Source organism: Chinchilla lanigera, unplaced genomic scaffold (assembly GCF_000276665.1).
Source record: "Chinchilla lanigera isolate Chin_1 unplaced genomic scaffold, ChiLan1.0 scaffold00117, whole genome shotgun sequence".
NCBI classification, from domain to species: Eukaryota; Metazoa; Chordata; class Mammalia; order Rodentia; family Chinchillidae; genus Chinchilla; species Chinchilla lanigera.
The window spans coordinates 901,204-920,818 of record NW_004955518.1 but is presented as its reverse complement, the minus strand read 5'-3'; the positions used below and the strand labels follow the sequence as shown (position 1 = coordinate 920,818).

General features: G+C 40.6%; 1 protein-coding gene across 3 annotated transcripts in view; it reads left to right on the top strand.

Moving 5' to 3' along the window:
* Nucleotides 1-949: 949 nt before the first annotated feature.
* Nucleotides 950-19,615, top strand: part of Epsti1 (epithelial stromal interaction 1 (breast)) — a 129,055-nt gene continuing 110,389 nt past the window's right edge. For all 3 annotated transcript variants that reach the window (XM_013506971.1, XM_013506970.1, XM_005409056.2), the window contains exon 1: nt 950-1,192. In XM_013506971.1, the coding sequence (XP_013362425.1) occupies nt 1,035-1,192 (158 nt within the window). In that variant the 5' untranslated portion in view covers nt 950-1,034. The remainder of the gene's footprint in view (nt 1,193-19,615) is intronic.

The window sequence follows — 19,615 nt, the reverse complement described above, 5'->3', positions numbered from 1 at the left end:
CATCTGGCCCAGCTTCATTCTCTGATTAACTATTAAGTATGTATTTTTCTGCTCTAAGCACTAATAATGAAGGGAGACAGTACTGCCCCTAAGTGGCTGGCTGATTGGGGCTGGCAAGCTTCAATTACACACCCTTAGATTAGGTGTACAGCGTGTCACTAAACCAGGAGTCCCTGCCATAGCGTCTCCTCTTCCTGGTGGACTCCCAGGTCCTTGGGGCCCGTTCTCAAATGCCCCTTTCCTGCATTAGCCAGAGGGCGAATCCCCAGTCCCGTGTATTCCACCAGTGGCTAGCCTACAGTCCACCATCACTCCGGGGACCTCTGGTGGGGCTGCACTGGTTTCCTTGATTCCTAGAACACAGGAAGAGCCTTCGTGCCTTCATATAGACAGCTGGGAACATTGTAAAACTGAACGATCAGTTACTTAGCAAAACTACCTAAAGAATCATCGCTACCTAGTCCTCCGCTTGCTCCTTCAGCTTTGCGCCCCACCCCCGATTTCACTTTCCATTTCCTCTGCACGTCAGCTGCCAAGCTGCAGTCATTGCTGATAAAGGGCAGTGTAAGCTATAGACCGAGTCTCTGGCACCTTAAGGCAATATTCCTCAAGGCCTTAAGAAACCAACAGAAACTTCAAATGAGGGGCATCTGCTAACACCTCTTTAAGTATTTTTCAGGATTCTAGTCATTTGCGACTTTTCGTTCACGTGGCGTCGTTGTTGATCATAATCACCTTTATCATCCTCTACAGTGGTCGAGGCCTGAAAGCGTCCCACCTGTAGCGGGGGCCGCGGGAACCTGTCCCCGCCAGCGGCCGACGAGGCCGGGGCGTGGACCGCGCTGGTCGGCCCCTGGCCCGTCGGCCCGGTGGGGTCGGGTCTGGTCGGCGGGGTCCAGGGCGACTCAGCGTTGGGGAAGTTCTTTGGGGCGGGCGCAGCTTGCTGGGGAGAAATCGAAACTCGGCTGTTAAAACCGCTACCTCTGCGCTGCGGAATCTCCCTCGAGCCTCGTAGGCGGCCGCCGCTCCGCACCATGTACGCCCGCGGTGCAGCGATGGGCTCCGGGGCCCGCCTCGTCCCTGCCCGGGACCCCGGTGCACCTGGCCCGCGGGGAAGCCAGAGCCGGGGTCTGGAGGCGGCGGGGCCCGGGGCCCCTGCGCGAGCGAGCCTGGGGCCCTCCGACCCGAGGAGGTGAGTAGTTACCCATCTTGGGGGTGGGACCCCTGCTCCAAACATACAGGCATCTTCTTGGAGTTTGGAGTTTGAAACTGCGGGAGCCCAATAACAGTTTTTGAGAGAATGAAATATCATTTGCCTAAACAAAGGCATCCATACCTTGAATCTGTCAGTTTGGGGTCCTGTACTACCAGCTCTCACTCCTTGTATTATTATTATTACTATTAATTTTGTCTTTTGGGGACAGGGTCTCGCTATGCAGTTCAGGCTGGCCTTGAACTCAAAGTGATCCTCTTGCCTCAGCCTCTAGAGTGCTGGGTTTACAGGTGTGCACCACCATGCCTGGTCTGGCCGCTCACTCACTCCTTTTAAAGACATTACTGATTCTCTAGTTAAAGGACTGAAAGATGGGAACATATACAACCCGCCCTGGGCTTCTTACTAATTTTCCAGGTGTCTCCAGAATTTATGCTCCAGCTAGGTATGAAAATAAGGTTTTCATTATTGTTTTTAAAAATTGGTGCCGAAAATGGAATCAGCACATCAGACAGCAGGCTCAGAGCAGGAAGGAAGTACATGGGGTAGAGGGAGGATCCAGATGTGACCCTGGGGAGCAAGCTGCTCCCTACTGACTCCTAGGTATACTGGCCTCTTGGGACAGGAGGAGGGGCTGAGAGCAGGACTGGAGGAGCTCAAGGCTGAATGTGCCTTGAGCACGAACAGGGAGGTGGCATTTGTTCTTAGTCCTTGCTTCAGGGACTGCAGCTGGTATCCTGGGTGCCATCTATTATGCAGTATCCGTGATCCTCTTTCTACCCCAGGAATGAGCTTTGCCATTCAACACTATGGTTTGTAAAAGGTGCTCCTCGCTGCCTTTGAGGTACTGTCTGTCTGTTGGAATCGTCCAAATGGTTTCATTTTTAGTTTCCCCCTTTTCAGTGACTTCTTTGTCACAGGAAAGACAAATGCTGGTTGCTAAGGAACAGTATATAACCTTATGACCGGTAAACAGTAGAATTTCTTTCATCCTTCCACTTTTGAAAGTATTAAGCCTTTAGTATTATTCACTTTAGGCTTACTATTAGATAGGTTGAATGATCTGGAAATCCACTAGCCTTTCTCTCCTCAGAGTAATTGGCATCTTGCCACAGCAGAAGCTCACTCCAGGAGCCTCCATGTACCTAGAAACTGCAGCATTTAATGTCAATGGGGGTCGTGGACAGAGTGTCATGTCCACAAGCGGTTAATGATAAAACCATTTATATTGCTTTTTACATTAAAAAGTACCCATTCAAACATAACGAATTATTCACATGCTTGCATTCTTCCATAAGAATTACCAGTGGCATCTCTCTGTTTTACTACTTGATTGTAATTACTCCAGAATATTGCTGAACCAGTTGCTCAGACAGGAGCAGTTAGCAGGGTGCGGCGGTACACACCTGTAATCTCGGCACTCCATGATGCTGAGCGGAAGGATCACAAGTTCAAGCTCAGCCAGAGCAACCTACTGACTCAGTGAGCTTCTGTCTGGAAAAAAAAAAAATGTATATATATGGGGGGGGGAGGGAAGGAGAGGGAGAGGGAGAGGGAGAGGGAGAAGGGAGAAAGAGGCAAGAGAGCGTGAGCTGGGGATCTAGCCCAGTGGCAAAGCTCTGGGTTCAATGCCCAGAAACACACACACCCATACTCAAAGAAGGGGATGGGCAGTTTTCTGATTAGTTACCTGCACTTCAATACCCTGATGACCTCATTGCCAACTATTTTAGGATTTGGAAATAGACTACTACAGAATTTCCTAGAGGAGTTCAGTTTTCAGTTATTTCTGAGTTTTTTCTTTTCTCGTGTGAATCAGTTGTAATAAACAGGCTTGCGTTACATTTTATGTCTTAACACCTGAGGTCTTGTTCTGGACTACTCTGAATTCTTCTCACATCTCCATCGCTCACCTTTACCTTCTCATTTGTCTTGTTTAATGGAAGTGGGCAAGCAAGGAGTATGGCTGAGTGACAAATAACATCTCAGTAAAATCTACAGCAGCAAAAAGTTAAGACTATTTTGGAGAGAGAAATTAGGAGCATTTTCTGATGGAAAATTAAAAAGAAAGGTAAGATAAAGTTACCTGCTTCCATGTTGAATCTTCGTTTGTTCATTCACAACATAAACTTATTTAGATGCTAGAGGATTACAGTTTAACCTCATTTTGTGTGCTTCCCTCTGCTAACTCATTTGGGCAGCTCCACTGTGGGGATTAGGAGCAGGGGCTTTGGTGCTAAGTGAATTTAGGTTCAAATTCTGAGTCTGCTGTTACTGTATTTGCTATCTGAATGAAACACAGCCACTTTATGTCTCAGTCTCACTTAGGTATTACTTGTAGGACCATTTATCCCCCAGTGAGTATCATGTAATTGGTGTTGAAATGACGTGTACAGTGTATACACACATATACTTTTTCCTATACATTTCCATACATTCTATATTTCCATATTAAGATAATACCAACCTCCAAGGAAATATCCAGTAAATGTTGGGAGCCAGTAGCTCTGACTTCATTTAACAAACTTTTATTGAACAAATGTTATGCTGTCATCCTTAAATTGAGTGTTTGAGCCTTGAAAAAACACACTGATTTAAAATACCTATTCACCTATAACAAAAATATGCTAGTAAAAATCTTTGGCAATGCCTTCATATCAGTGATTCCTAGGGCCTCTGATAGACTGTCAGGCAAGGTTGAGTTCTTGATGGTACTTGAATTTAAGTAATTACAAGTACTTAGTAATTCATATTGGCTTTTACAGTTATTTTTACCTGATGATTTTATCTTATCCCTGTTACAATTTTAAGAGAAAAAATTTTATACATATTTGTAATACAAGGCAATCCTTTATCTTTCCATTGAATATTTTGCTTGTTTATATCTTTCACTCACATTACATTTGGATAAGTACAATATAACGGCACAGGTTTTTAATCTGGTTTTGCCCAATTGTAGGTAATAGGCTCTGACCTGTGTAGTAATGTAGCATAAGGTTCATTTCTTTCAGATACTTGTCTATAACCATACTTGTTGTAGGCCTTTAGTTTGATGCTATTTGAAGGATATAAAAAGAAATGAAAATGAACCCATAATGTAGAATTTTACTGTACAGTTAGCTTTAACGTGATTTATATGCAAATTCAGTTTACCTTAACACATGTGTGGCCTACTTTATATGGGGTAGTGTAGAAACCCAAAGATGAGCACCAATAGCAGCAAATACTGAGATAGTGCTCACTGTGTAATAGTGTGTTACATACACTAGCTCAATCCTCACAGCCCTGTAAGAGATTATCCCTAGTTCTGTATAATGAATTTACAACATAGGAGCAAATAAACTCTTCAACTGTGGAGGACATTCTTTGATTAGAAAGCACTGAGGACACACAATGATTTGTTTATTGTTTGTTAGGGTTTCTAAAGATAAGGCTTCATTATATGGGCTAGCTAGCTCAGTCAGTAAAAAATTGTATTATGTAACTTATATTAATGTAAATGTGAATAGAGTAAGACATGTTCACTTTTCACAAATCTGCCACTAGAGATCATTGGATTAAGGAAATGTGTATAGTTATCAAGTTGACCAGGGGTGGATTATAGTGGATTGATAACTAGTGTTCAACTTATAACCCCCAGCTGAAATGAGTAAGCATGGTGCTGGGTATGGGAGGCCCACTTGAGGATTGTTGCCAGCAGCATAAGAGGCAGAACTGGAGAAGGATAATTCTCTAATTACTAAAAAATGTTTGGTGTCCGCCCATTGGTACTAGCTACACCCTTGGTTCTAGCTCAATAAAAGGTGGCTGAGATTGGTAATTGGGGCTTCAGTCTGAGAGGCTGTAAGCCCCCTGATCCCAGACTTTTGCCTCTCTTGTTTTTCTTGTCTCTCTTACTTTTCTTTTTTTAAAAAAATTTTTTAATTTTTTTATTTTAAAGAGTAAGAGAAGGATAACAATAATGGGGGGACTTACCAAATTACAGACAAAGTGGTAGGAAATTATCAATGGTTATTGTTTTACATATTGTTATCTACAAGATAGTTTCTCAGGAAAACAGACAAATAATAGTGAGTTACAGACAAAAGAGGTAGGAGATTATCAATAGTTGTTGTACTCAGGTATCTTCGAAAGAAAATAAATAGAACTATACATGAGTGACCTATTGAATAATCATTAACTATTCTCAATGGTTGTTGTAGGAAACACATAATAATAAACATGCATCCATTTATGAAATAGGATAGGAACAATACAAACATTACAGAGTTATGGATAGATTAGTAGGAAAATATCAGTGACTGCTGTAATACATGTTGGTATCTTAGAAGTGGTTTCTCAGGAAGACAGAGATTCTCAAGAAGGATCTAACAAGTAGTTACAGCCTAAGGGTTGTCAAAAATCAAGTGAGCCGTCTGGGGCCAAAGCCATTTTTTGTAGTGTTTTCTCTCCAGCCTCCCATCGCATTGGAACCTCACAACCAGTTAGTGTCCTCTCCCCAACTGTAAGCACAGGCAGCAGGAATCCTGTTGCAGACTTCTCTGGAGCTCCGCCACAGCCTGTACTGTCAGGGGAAGAATGGCTTCCAGGGAGTCTCTGCAGGTATTGTGCAAGGTCCTCCTGGTTTACAGAGAGCCGTGGATGAAAAGCATGTTTATTATTATTTCCTTCCGAGCGGCTCTCATGACCCCAGTCCACAGGACCTCAGACCCCTCAGGCTTAGTCTGCATTCTCATGTTCTCTGAGTCCTTGTTCAGCAGCTGCTCCTCTGCTGACTCTAGACCTTTCTGATTCTCAGTGGCAGGAGCAAGAGTGGCCCATTGTATAGCATATATTCCCAGGGGTTTTTCCATGTTTGAATGATTCACACATGTCCTTAGGTGGCATCTGCAGCCGGTGCATGGTGGGCCAATTGTGTCATTGTTTCTTTGTGTCATGATAGTTCTCAATTGAGCAGTGGTGGCCAGTCTGAAGGCCGGCGCGCCACAGTGCTCTCGGCTGCATGGCTCCCCATGCACTGGGGGCCCTCCCTGTGGGGGCCTACGAGGCAGGAAGTGAGCCAGCTGGAAGACCAGCGCTCCTTGCCCGTGGCTCCCCATGCGCCGGGGGCCCTCCCTCCGGGGGCCTACGAGGTGGGAAGTGAGCCAGCTGCTCTTACTTTTCTTTTCATCCGCGGGCACCTTGTTCTCAGGACCTGTCATTCAACAAAGAAGAAACTTACAAAGCTTGCTGTCTAAGGGATGGGGTAATCATACAATAAATCTTTGTGTACTCTAAAGGAAAGCCAGGGTGCAAGGTGGTCTTGGGAACCAGAACACCTTTTTCTAAGAAATGATGCTTGAGCTATTACCTGCAAGAAAATGAGAAAATGTATGGAAATGCACAGGAAAATGTATGTGTGTGTGTATTTCTGACACTGTATGTGTTATCTCGACTCCAACCATATGACTGTGGAATAAACTGTCCCATAATTCTATCTGATTCTGACACTAGCAGAGTTAGTGCAAACCCAGTCCTACAAGACTGCTCCCGATCCAGACTTCAGACACCAACTTCCCATGGGCTTCCCAGCCACTGCAGCCCATCAAGTCTACATTTGGGGTTTTCCAAATTCTTCTCTCCCCCAAATCTGATAATTCACTAGAACAAAATGACAGAACTCACAGAAACCGCTGTCCTTACAGTTAGTCTTATGATAAAGGACACAATTCGAGAACAGACAAGTAGAAGAGATCCATGGGACAAGAACTGCAGGGCGAAGTGAGGGGCGATGTGCAGAGAGCTGCTGTCCTTGTCTGAGAAGGCCACCTGTCTATCACCTTGATCTGTTCGCCAACCCTGGTGGCTCAACAGCTTTTGTAGAGCCTCATTATCATTGGCCCCTGGTGATGAACTCAATCTCTAGTCCCTCTCCTCTATATAAACATTGAGGTGGGACTGAAAGTCTGAAACCTTTAATCATATAGTTGGTTTTCTGGCCCCCACCTTAAGTTTTCCAGAGACCCTTACGCTTGAACTGACTATGTAGCCTTGGCTGGCCTCAAACTCACTATGACCCTCCTGTCTCAGCTTCCCAAGTGTTAAGATTGCAGGCATGTTTCAGGAGGCCTGGTAATTGTGTAACATTTTTGCAAAGCATTTTGTATAAGATCACCCTGAGTGATCATTAATATACAAAAGATATCTTACTCTGGGAGGTTTTGGAGTTCGGTAACAGACCAGAGAAATTGACCAAACATTTATCTTTTAATGTAAGTTGAAATGGCTTCTGTGGCAGCCAGAGAAACTATCACTGTGATCTCCAGAAAAGAACTCTGTGGAGCCTGGTCAGCAGGCAGCCCCAGCTGCCACCTTTTGCACCCTTCGCTGCAGGGTCTGCTTACGCTGCCCTCTGCCCAGCCAGCGTGTGAGCATTCCAGGCAGTAGAGCCGCCCCCATCCTAACTCATCAGGACTCCTCTCTTGGGCATCTGTTGCCAGAAAACTCCCCACTACCCATCCAAGGCTTTCTGAAAACTAGCAATTGGAGACTCCCTGCTCCCCTCCTGCTCTGTCCATTCCTTGGTATCAGACCTACTTTTGTTCTTGAGGTGTTTCTGCCAACTCCTGCTCCTTCCCTTTGTTGTCCACAGGCACTGGTGGGATATCTCATCCTTAGCATATCTCTCTGCATAATCCAGAAACCCGCTCCTTATTTCTTTCTTTGGGGCCCAGGGGACATTCTGTGATTCCTGTAACCCAACTTCAGTGCTTCTCACCACTCTGTCTTGCTTAGGGGAAGGAAATAACTCCCGTAACTGACACTTTTTCTTCCCTTCATTCCCAAATTTCTCTCCATTTTCTTTTTAAAAATTGTTGTGACTGTGTTATTTATTTATTTATTTATTTATTTATTTATGTATGAGTGTATGTATGTATGTATGTATTTATTGAGACAGGGTCTTCTGTGTATGTAGCTCAGGTTGACCTTGAACTTACTATGTAGCGTAGGCTGGCCTCAAACTCACTATGATCATCCTGTCTCAGCTTCCCAAGTGCTAAGATTGCAGGCATGTTTCAGGATGCCTGGTAATTGTGTTATTTTTTGCAAAGCATTTTGTATAAGATGGAATATAATATGAGGTATGACAATATAGTTATTATTTTAATATTTAATTTTTAAATATCACTGTTTAGTGTATATATTCTGAAATTCTGAAGTATGATATTTTCTGCCTAAGAACTGTTTTTCTTCTCAGTAATAGGGTTTGAACCCAGGGTTCCCAGCCCTTTTACATTTGTATTTTTCAAAATAATGAGTGTACATATATTGGAAACAAGACATAGTCTATTATTCAAAAAGCCATGCAATATCTCATTTACAGGAGGCCTAGCAAAATATACATTTTAAAAATTCAGTAGTCCCAAATACTTTTTATAGTTGCTTCCATTTGAGAATCAGAATAAAAGAGTGGGTAATAACATAGACACAACTTCACATAGTTATCTGCGTAAGATGCAAGAAGCATCATGATTTCTTTGTAAATAACCACATACTACAGGAGGGACCAAAGTTCAGAGATGCACAGCCCAAGGGCCTCCCAATAGAGGGGGTGCCCTCGGTGTCTTGTTTCCTTCAGTGAAAGACACAGGAGGCAGATGAGGGTTCTGAGCTTTACCAGGAAGTACACAGCCAGCTTTGTACCCAATCTGCCAACTGATCAACTATCAAACCAGTTCCTGCTCTAAGAGATGCTCCTTCAGAAGGTGCCCCAGACTCTGCTTATATTGTTCAACCAGCTGGTGGAAGTGGTTTCTGTCTTATTTCCCTTAACTTTTTCTTATGTGGATGCTTGAAAGATAATTGCCGATCCTCTGGTTTCCACTGCTTTACCTGGGGCTTTGGCTTCTTGGAAGGGAAGGGCTTCATTTTGCCTTTGCCTCACAACCTAATTTTGGAGCCTTGGTGAGTGGGGAGCACCACGAAGCACCACGACCTTTATTCTCTTCTTCCTATTGGGCGGCTCCACCTGCTCTACTTTGGCCATGGAACCCTGGAACCCTGTCCTTAGGTGGAGCCCACCTTCCCCTTCTGCAAGGGGCAGACATGCCAGGATCAGGGGAGCTTGCTTTGATCTTGTGATCTTATCTGTAGCTTTGAGCTGCCTTCTGTTGCTTCTCTTTCCCAAGCAATTTTGGCTCCTTTTTTTCCTTTTCTTTTCTGCTGCTTTTGAGGCTCACAGGCTGCAGGCTTCAATCTCAATGTTTGCAGACTGCGTTGATCCTCAGTTCTTTCACGTTGTTTCCTTTGATCTTTCAGAGAGAACTACACTATTGGTTTCTTCTGAGGCCAAAAGAGTTCTGGATTGTTGATATGGAGAGAGTGCTCAGGGCCTGCTTATGTTTCTGAAACTCTGCAAAGGAATAGCCTGGGGACTGGCCCTTTGTTTTCCTCCTGTCACCCTCCACTCCCTGATGCATGATGCTGTCTTTCCTCTAGTGTGTTCAGCAGTAGCTTCTTGAGCTGTTTGTCATCCATAGCTTTTGGGAGATTGTGCAGGGAGAACCAGGGAGACAAAGGAATTCTTGTCCTTGGGTTTCTGAGGCTTCATTAGGTCTGACTGTTCTTTGGCCATACCAGCAGCACTCACACACACTGCAATTCATTCCAGCATGGATGAAGCCCTCTTGGGGGCCAGGTAGAGGTTCCAAGTCCTTGTTAGCTTCTTTACCTCCTTTGTCTGAAGTTTTTCAGGCTCAGCATGGGTCACAGCCAAGGCAAACTTGAGCTGTTGGCCATCCACTTTAAGTTCATCACCCCCGGTCTCTGGAGAAGCAGCTTTGAAGCATTTTGAACAGCTTCTTGAGTCATGAGCTGGGTTAATGCACAGCTTTTAGAGCCATGTGGGCATGTATCAAAACTGTTCGGGGGGCCCAGGTTCTTCCTCTGAGCCAAAGGACAGGTTTATTATAAAAATAATTTCCCCTCCATTCAACCAGAGGATACTTTCCTCTTCTTTTTCTCTGAGACTTCAGTGTTACTATTGCTTGGTACCCATCTCTCGTCACCACCAATGGTATCTCTTTCCTCCAAGTCACTGTCTTCATCTGAATGGTTCTCCCTGCTTTCTCTAGGGGCTACTCTCTTGACCACTGTCCTGAAGTTGCTTGGTCCCTTTTATTGTTCTCCTTTTATCTTTACCATCATCATCACTATCAGCCTTAACATCATCATCATCAACTTCCATTCTTTTTAACTGACTCCAGATATTTAGGTTTAAAGCACTTCTCATCTGAGGCAGAAATAGACTGTATATCTTTGTACTTATCCTTTACCACACCTCAATCCATGGCCGCTGTCCATCCTTTAATGTCTTTTATGTTCATGTCTTTGAGAACTTTTCCGGCTTCTAGGAGAGTTTTGATATGAACAAAAGCAAAACCACAGCTCTTTCCATCTTAAAGCTCAGAGGCCAAATAATTAATCTGGCTTTCTTATCTGCCACTTTGGCTTTTTTAGTCTTTAGATCCTTTGGAGACTCTGAATTTTCATTTTTCCTCTTTTCCTTGTACTTGTTACTCAGTTTTTCTCTTTGCAACAGTGATACTGAGTCAGACCAGCCATGAGACTGGGAAACTGAGGTGTATGAGGCTATGAGGCCAACACATGTGACTCTACATCTTTAAAATTGGAGACAAGGTCTTCCTAAGTCACTAAGTTGGTTCTCGAACTTGCAGTCTTCCTGTATCAGTCTCCCACTGTGCTGGCCTTGCAGGTATGGGCCACCACAGCAGGTGACAGCACTTCTTAAGTTATTGTTGATTCACTTTATTACATCCAGAAAACTGGCTACATGAAATATTCTTAAGTACATACAAGTTTTATAAAGTTGTTAGAGCTTATAAGAACTAATTTCAGTATTTCTTCCTCACTACAGCATGCAGATTTCCATTTCCTCTCTCTGTATGATTAACAGGAAATAAGCTGTCGCCTGTAGACGCTAACTGGTATGAAAGTGTCAAGCTTATTACTCCTTCCTAGGGATGGAGAACTGGATAATGCTGAAGTTCCTCATGGGGCTGTGAAGTAATAGTACATCGGAAGAAAAGACCTGTGATTGAGTCGAATGAGCAATCCTCCTGATGGCTCAATATAGATGGTTACTCATGGGGGCGGTATTTGACTCAGTCCCTGGAGAAAGCTCATAAGCATTCAGAAAGTCTACAAAGGAATGGATAATGTTTAACTCTTACTGGTAATGATATGGTTCATATTCTACTATCAAACTGACCAGTGGAACTCTGCATATTTACCTTTGTTATGAAAAATGTAATGGAGCACTGAAGTACTGTGGTAGCATAGAGTAAATTAGTTGTGATCTGAATAGTTAAACTGCATATGCCAGAAAAACTAAAGGAAAAGCCACAATAATAGTACTGCTTCTGTCTCACATGCATAGCCATGTGTTGGACTCTGTGTTAAGAACATCATGTGAATTACGGAGTCTCATCTTCAAAATAATCACTTTGCCCCTTTACACGGGGGGAGATTGAATTTTAGAAGCTTAAATTGCTTTCCAGGTTCTCATGAATTTTCCTAATCTCAGAACCAGCACACAGGCTTGAGTCTGTCTGCCAAAGTCTGGATCCTCTTACTGTGCAGCTGGAAGAGGGAGTGACACAGTACCAAGCTAATGTCCTATCAATTGTTTCATAGCCACATGAAGAAAAGAGAAATTCTACGGACTACAGAGTGTTAGGAAATGTCACATTACTGCTTCTGTTTGTAGCTTCAAGGGAGAAAAGATTTCTTTCCTCACCTATATGTAGATTCGTCCTCCCTGTAACACATGATTAAGAAGAAAAGAGCATGTAAACTTATTTAGTGTAAGTTTCTTTGTGATATGAGAGACTTCAGAGATGAAAACTCAAAGAAACAGAGAAATCTTCATAGTAACCTTATGTTTGCTGAGGGGCGAATAGTATGATTGGTTAAAAGGGAGAATGATCTAGTGGTGATAAACTGGATATGACAGTTAAGCTGCATTGTCAGCTTGGTTGGCTTGAGATCCACCGAGGGATTATTGAAGCACATCTCTGGTTGGTCATAAAGCATGACCCTGGGTGCTCTATGTGGCCCTTAGCCCCTTTCTTTCTGGCACTGCTCCTGTGCTCAGCTTCCTGGCCACCAAGAACTAAACAGCATTGCTCTATCATGCCCTTGTTCCTGCCTTGAAGCCAGCGGATCATGGACTGAACAGTATGAAACCATGAGCCAAATCAAATGTCTTCAAGTGGTAAGTGGGAAGCATTTTGTATTAGCAATCAGAAAACTGAATAATACACTGGAGAGACTCAGTCCCATTCATTCCAGTTCTTCTATATGTCTCTGTGACTTCATTCCTTTTCTCTGGCTGCAGAAAGGATGGCTCTGAAATGAGGGTCAGATGCCTTACTTTATGAAAGACCAGAAAATTTTTTCCTGGCCTGCTTCCAGGGGAGAAAAGTGGGAAAGGTTAGCAAGACCTTCCTGCCTCCACTGTTTTCTCTAGTGCCAGAGTGCCATATTTTAGAGTGTATCCTGAACCCCATCAGAACTTAAAAATGATTTGGACCAGAAAGTTTTTTGCAAAATGCCACATTTTAGTGGGGATGTGTTCTTCTCTGCTGCTTCTCACAAATGATAGTTTGGTGGCCTCCTTTTATTTTATTTTATTTTATTTTATTTTATTTTATTTTATTTTTGAGACAGGGTCTCACTGTGGAATTCAGGCTGGCCTTGAGCTCATTTTGTGGCTGAGGCTGGTCTTAAACTCACAACGATCCTCCAGCCTCCCGAGTGCTGGTATTACAGGTGTGCACCACCACACCCAGCTCCAGGTGGCCTCCTTTTAGAGCAGTTCCGCCATTCTCATAGTTTCCGAGCAACTATGTAGTTACTTTCGGTAACTTCTCAGACTTCTGACCATAGCCCACAGTGAGCAATTTATTTGACACCATGGCACATATGACTACATATGAAGGTATAAATCACAGAGAAGGAGTTTCACAAAATGCTTCTCACCCTTAGTACATGTGATACACTCTTGTGTTTTCTATTCTTGTTCATTAAAAATAAATCCATTGAATTGATTTCATAACCGACTAGTGGGTTACCACCTACAGCTTGAAAAGCACAGTTATATGCATGGCAGGGAGACTGTTAGAGTGGATGGAAAGAAAAGACATTTAAGTTTGATTAAATCAAATTTACCTTCCTGTTTATGCAGGAGAGAAGAAATTATGGTCCTGTGCAGAATGAATTTCTAACTTTTCTGTGTTAGATTCTTCTCCTCAGTGTGGTGTGCATTTGCAGTCTGCCAAGTCTTGGGGAGCAATCATTTTCACTCAAATATAGAATCATCAAAAATGAATGGACATTTTTCAAAGTCTTTGACAGCTGAAATAGTGAAACAGTAAATCAACAGGATGATGAAAGCTTGAAAACACATAACACCTATAATAATCAGTGAAATCATAGCAGAAATGAGAAAAAATGAAACAGTTCAATTACACAGTAAGGTTACTTACTTCAAAGTCAGTAGAGTGCTGTAAGGTTATACATATTGTTAAGGTTAATTGCATCTATTCAGAGTGTATTTGAGTCTGAAACAAAAGCTTAAGAGACAAAACTAATCAGAAAGTACTTTTGATGGGTCTGTTCTATATCAGAGAATCAGCTGATAATGGCTCCTTTGTTCTGTAATGTTTATAATCCCCCAACCCCCAATATGAAGACTTAAAAGGATATCCATTAAAGTCCTGTACAAAAATGGAAGACATTTACCACAGGTAAAAATCAAGGGTAGTATTGCCAGGTGTTTCTTTTACAATGATACTAGTAAGAACAGAAATCCTCTTGTACCTAACCTTAAGAGAAAATCTGAGCCCTATTTTAAGAAATATTTATTTTAAATGTTTGCACTATTTTTATCTAATTGTGAAGTACTATTTGCTTGTTGTAAAAACTCAAGCATTACAAAAATAATGTACATAATATGAAAGTTCTGTGTAATTTTGACCCTTGAAACAAACACTTTAAGCCTGGCTTGGTGGTATGCACCTAATAATGGCAGCACTTGGGAGGCTGAGGCAAGAGGATCACAAACTTGAGCCCAGCCTGAGCATCTTAGTGACTTAGAAAGGCCTCGTCTCAAAAGAAAAAATAAAAAAGGGCTGAGCAGGTAGCTCAGTGTGAAGGTCTAGAGTTCAATCCCTGATACTGCAACAAAACAAAACCCCCAAATAAACAAAAAAAGACTTCAAAGAGTTTAACATAAAGGGATCTTTATTTGTAAGTGTAGGGTGCACTCTTGGGCTCTTCCTACCTACTAGAAAGTCTTAGAGATATTACATCCCTTGATTTCTACTGTCAAGAGAAAGTGACAAGTAGAGGAAGATATATTCCCTTTCTAATTTTAAAATGTGACTGCAATCTAGCACATAGGCAAATACTGTTTTTCATATTATTTTATTATTTAGTTGTACAAGGAAACAACATTCTGTCCTCTCAATGGAGTCCTGGATAACATCTCCTATATGGTACGCTTGGTAAACATGCTTAATCTAATCATGAGGAAATAATCCTTTTCTTAAATCCAGGCATTCTATAAAAGGCAAGGCATTCTACAAAACAATTTACCTAGACTCTTCAAAAGTGTCAGCCATCAGAAAAAAAAACAGTCCAGAAAATTGTCCTAGAACCTATAGAGACATGCTACATCTAGGCTGAGATGGAAGGAGACTTAGAATTGCAGCAATTGGAAATTTTACTGTAATTAGGCAAAGTTATATAAATATTAAATTCCTTGGGTGTGGTAATGTTCTTATATGTCAGCAGGAGACTGTCTCAGTGCCTTGCAGACCCCTGCTGGAGTGTAAAGGTGAGGCTTCTGACTGTGCAGCTGCCTTTCACATGGTCAAAGAAAGAAAGGGGTGAGAAACAACACCTGTGTGCAACACCAACAGTTGGCAAGTACACGTGGATAATACTGAGTTTTCATTTTCCTATTTTAACTTTGTTAGGTTTGACATTTTTTAAGGTAAAATGTTGAGGAGAAAGTAATTCTAAGTAATATATGGATCTTTGTGCCTCTTTCCTCTTTTATTTATTTATTTTTGGAACATGGAGAACTTAAAAGTAGGTCACAGATCTGTATGCTTAAGATTTGTGCAGTGTTTTACATGTATATTTTGATAAATTAAGGGCCAAAGCCTGAGCTCAGAGCTATCTTACTACTTGCAGGGGAAGCATACTTATGAAACTTGATATTTATCAGCACCATTTAACTTCATACAGTATTTCTTATTACTCTTCAGACACAAAAGAATGAAGAATCAGAATACACATATTAAAAGAGCCAGAATAGGGATACACAAAAAATTAGAAAACTAAAATACATTTATTTATGAAAAATGCAACAAAAAGATTAAGTCACTGCATGAAAAAAAGATGCAGTAGTGATTCTGGGAGAGGTTCTATTACATATAATAAAATAGGTGTTGTATGTGTTATATATGGCTGTCATTACATATAAAATAGGTGTTCTCCATAGTTATATTAAACAAGGCTTTGTTTCTCTACTATAAAGTAAGTCTGACAGTAAGTAATAGAGGGTTCATGTAATATAAATAATATGCAATCATAAGAGAACGTGTGTTATTTTCTGGTGTTGTTGTAAAACTTTATATCTCTGCCTTATGAGAGAAGTAGTTCTCATTTTACAGATGAAAAAAATAGTAAAGCTAAGTAATTTGCTCAAAGTTGTACAGTTAGGAATTAACAGTATTAGGGTTTGAACTTGGATGGCTTGGTAATAAATTGGCACTAATGCTCTAGGTTTACAGTTTAGAGGATACTAAACTGCTTTCTGCTCTGCTTTATTTATTTATTTTTATTTCAAAGAGAAAAAGAAAACAATAAAATAACAACAATGAAGATAAAAAAACAAAACAATACAAAAACTAAAAACAGTACAAGATTTCAGAACAAGACGATAGGAATTAGCAGTGGTTTTTGTATTATATATTGTTATCTTCAACAAAGTTGCTTAGACTGCCAGATGCAAGAATGCAAGGTTGGTCAAACAATTAAACACAATAACAAGTAATAAAAAACACATTAGAAATAACACAGAGCTTCATCAAACAAGATGGTAGGAATTCAACAGTGGCTGTTATATTGCATATTGTTGTCTTTAAACCAGTTGTTCCAATTACCAGATATAAGCATGCAAAATTGGTCAAGATGAAAGAAAAAAAAAACAATTTAAGTATTACCTGTTCCTCTTAACAAACCAACAGACATCAGCAATACACTTACCCCAGTTATGCTTGTATATACATATATATATATATTCTTTTTTTCTTTAATTTTAAGGAGAAAATATCAAAAACAAAATTAAAAACAGGCATTAACCAAACAACATAAAAAAAAGATACAAAATTTCAAAATAAGATGAGAGGCAATCAACAATAGTTGCTATATTGATGATGTTATCTTCAGCATAGTTGCCCAGATTACCAGATGTAGGCATGCAAAATTGATTAAACAAAGTTAAATATCAACTATTCCTTTCAGCAAACCAATAGAAACTAGTATTATAATTATTTTAGCTATCTTGTGTATGTAAATATACCTATTTTTTCCCTTCTTTCTTTCTCTTGTTTTTTTCTCTTTTCCCTTATCTCAGTTGTTCTTTCAGATTTGAGCAGTTTCTTTCCCTTTCACAATATCTGTTGTAGTTTTCAAATTGCATTTACTCTTTCAGGTTCTTTTACTAGGGAGGCAATACGATGTTTACATATGTGAGTCTGGTTTATTTCACTTACGAGTATGGTCTCAAGCTGCATCCATTTACCTATAAAAGCCTCTAGGTTATCTTTCTTTATAGCTGAGTAATACTCCATTGTATAAAAATACCACATCTTTTTTTCTCAGTTGATGGACATTTAGGTTGTTTCCAAGATTAAGCTATTACAAATTCTGCCTGCTATAAACATGGGTATACATATATCGCTGTGATATGGTGTTTTCAGTTCCCAATTCAAAAATTGGCATCTGAAATGAATACACATTTCCCTGATAAAGAAATACAACTGACAAATAAATACATGAAAAAATGTTCAACATCATTAGTCATTTGAGAAATGCAAATTACAACAACACTGAGATTCCATCTCACCCCAGAAAGAATGGCTATCATCAAAAAATCAACCAATAACCAATACTGGAGGGGCTGTGGGGAAATAGGAACTCCTCCACTGTTGGTAGGAGTGTAGACTGGTGCAACCACTGTGGAAATCAGTGTGGAGATTCCTCAAAAAACTAGGATTAGAGGTCCCATTCAACCCAGCTATTCCCCTTCTGGGTATTTTTCCAGAAGAACTGCTCTGTTCTTGTCATGCTACGCATGACTTCTGTATTCCAGTTGCTTCATTGATCAAAGTAGTTGGTTGAACACCAGCAACCACTTCAGCCTTCCAGCAAGGGGGAAAACAAAAAATGTTTTTCTATCTGTCTGTCTCCATTTAGATGAGCTTTCCTAGAAATTCCTTTCAACAGTTTCCACTCATCTCAATTACATGGTTATAAATGTTGGGGACTATAGTATTTTAACTGGGCACATTTTCAATCTCAAGAATGTAGAAGTGCTATTAGTAGGTAGAAAGTGAGAATGAGTATTGGAAAATGTGAGAACTCTTATTTAAGAATTGAGAGTCAGGCATTAAAAATTAATCATATGATCAAGCTATCTAATCTGGGCTGTTTCAGAGGTTGTTTAGCAAGGAACCTTGAGAGATGACGCACACTTTCTCCATGACAAAGACCAGGGTTCCTTACTACCTCCTATAGTAATGGTGAATTTCCCAGCCAGGGTTTCTGAACTGTGGTGCAAACACTCTGTGTGTGTAACATTTGTTATTCTGTCTCCATAAGACGTGGGACCAGAGAGAACAGATAAAAGAAACTGCTTGCTGTGCTATGAGCAAAATGTCCTTTGCCTCTGGCCCAAGGAATTACATGTCTTCTGCCAGTATCCACGAAAAAGTAGCAGACTAATTTCTTGGTTTGTGAGTAGAGTTAAACTGAATCTCAGTCCTGACATCTCTGTGTTCTGAAAATATGATTACAGTTATTTATTGTTTTATTGAAAAAGCAGTTTTAGACATTTTGCAGGTATACCTACCAGTTGGTCCCCATCTCTATGGCTTTTGCTGATTTTATGGCCTCTAAAAAATAATTGTCTATGATATTGTATTTCATATACATTCTTTGTATCTTTGGTATAAATCCTTTTTTGCTGACTTTCTTAATCATGGTTTTTACTATTTATGTGTGTATGCATGTGTAGTGGTGTGGTGGTTACTGCACAGACTTGCAGATACCAAGGTAGTAATTTTAATCTAAAATACCTGCTCTATTCTGAGGTCACCACCACCTGAATGAAAAGGCACATTTTTATGATTTGCACAACTTTACAATGTCTTACTAAAATATGCAGATTTTGAGGTGTATGTGCATACATGTGTGTGCATGTGCACATGTACACACATGCACACTCACTCACACTCCTATTTCCACAAAGGCATCCCATAAAGAAAGGCATCCCATAAAGAAAGGTGGTCTCTCTTTGCTCATCTTTTCCCTCTGGGTGTCTATTTCAGTCTGTTTCAACCTTTTAACAGAAGCTATGGATTATGCTAAAAAAAAACTTGGAACTTTCCATCACCACCTCAATTTATAGACAATATTGTAGGCTCTGCAGGCTCTAAGACCAAAGATGACTCATGAGCTTCTTTCTACCTGAGGTGTGGAATGCAAACCCTGGCAGGTATTAAACACTTGGGATCAAGGATGACTTACTTAGTGTGATGTTGTTTTTTTTTTCCCTTGGTAATTTAGTTTGTTTAAAAAAATGCCTCAAAAGTTTTTAGTCATGGTGGCTGAAAACGATAAGCTTTGGATTCCTTCACTGGAGATTATATAACAAATGCCAATATAGAATTTCATATTTAGAAATATATTCAATGCTTTTGAATACCTAAATCTTAGCTTTTCAATTTGTACATACCCAAGGATGAGATTTGCTTGAGCTATAACAGACATTAAGCCAGTGTTTTGTACAACAGCAGATTCCATGTTTCTACTATTCTGTTTGAAATTATCTGTAACTTGTCTTTTCTCTTTCCGAATTTTTCTCTTGACTTCAAATTTCTTTTTCAGTAAAACCAGTGTTGCTCATAATTAGAAATTGAAATTCCATCTGGTGCAGTTTGTACACACCAGGGGTTATGTTTATGTAATACTTTTAGGCAGCCAAGATTTTTTTTTGTATCTTCAGCAGAACATTTTTTTCAGAATGCCTATTTTTTTTTTTTTTTT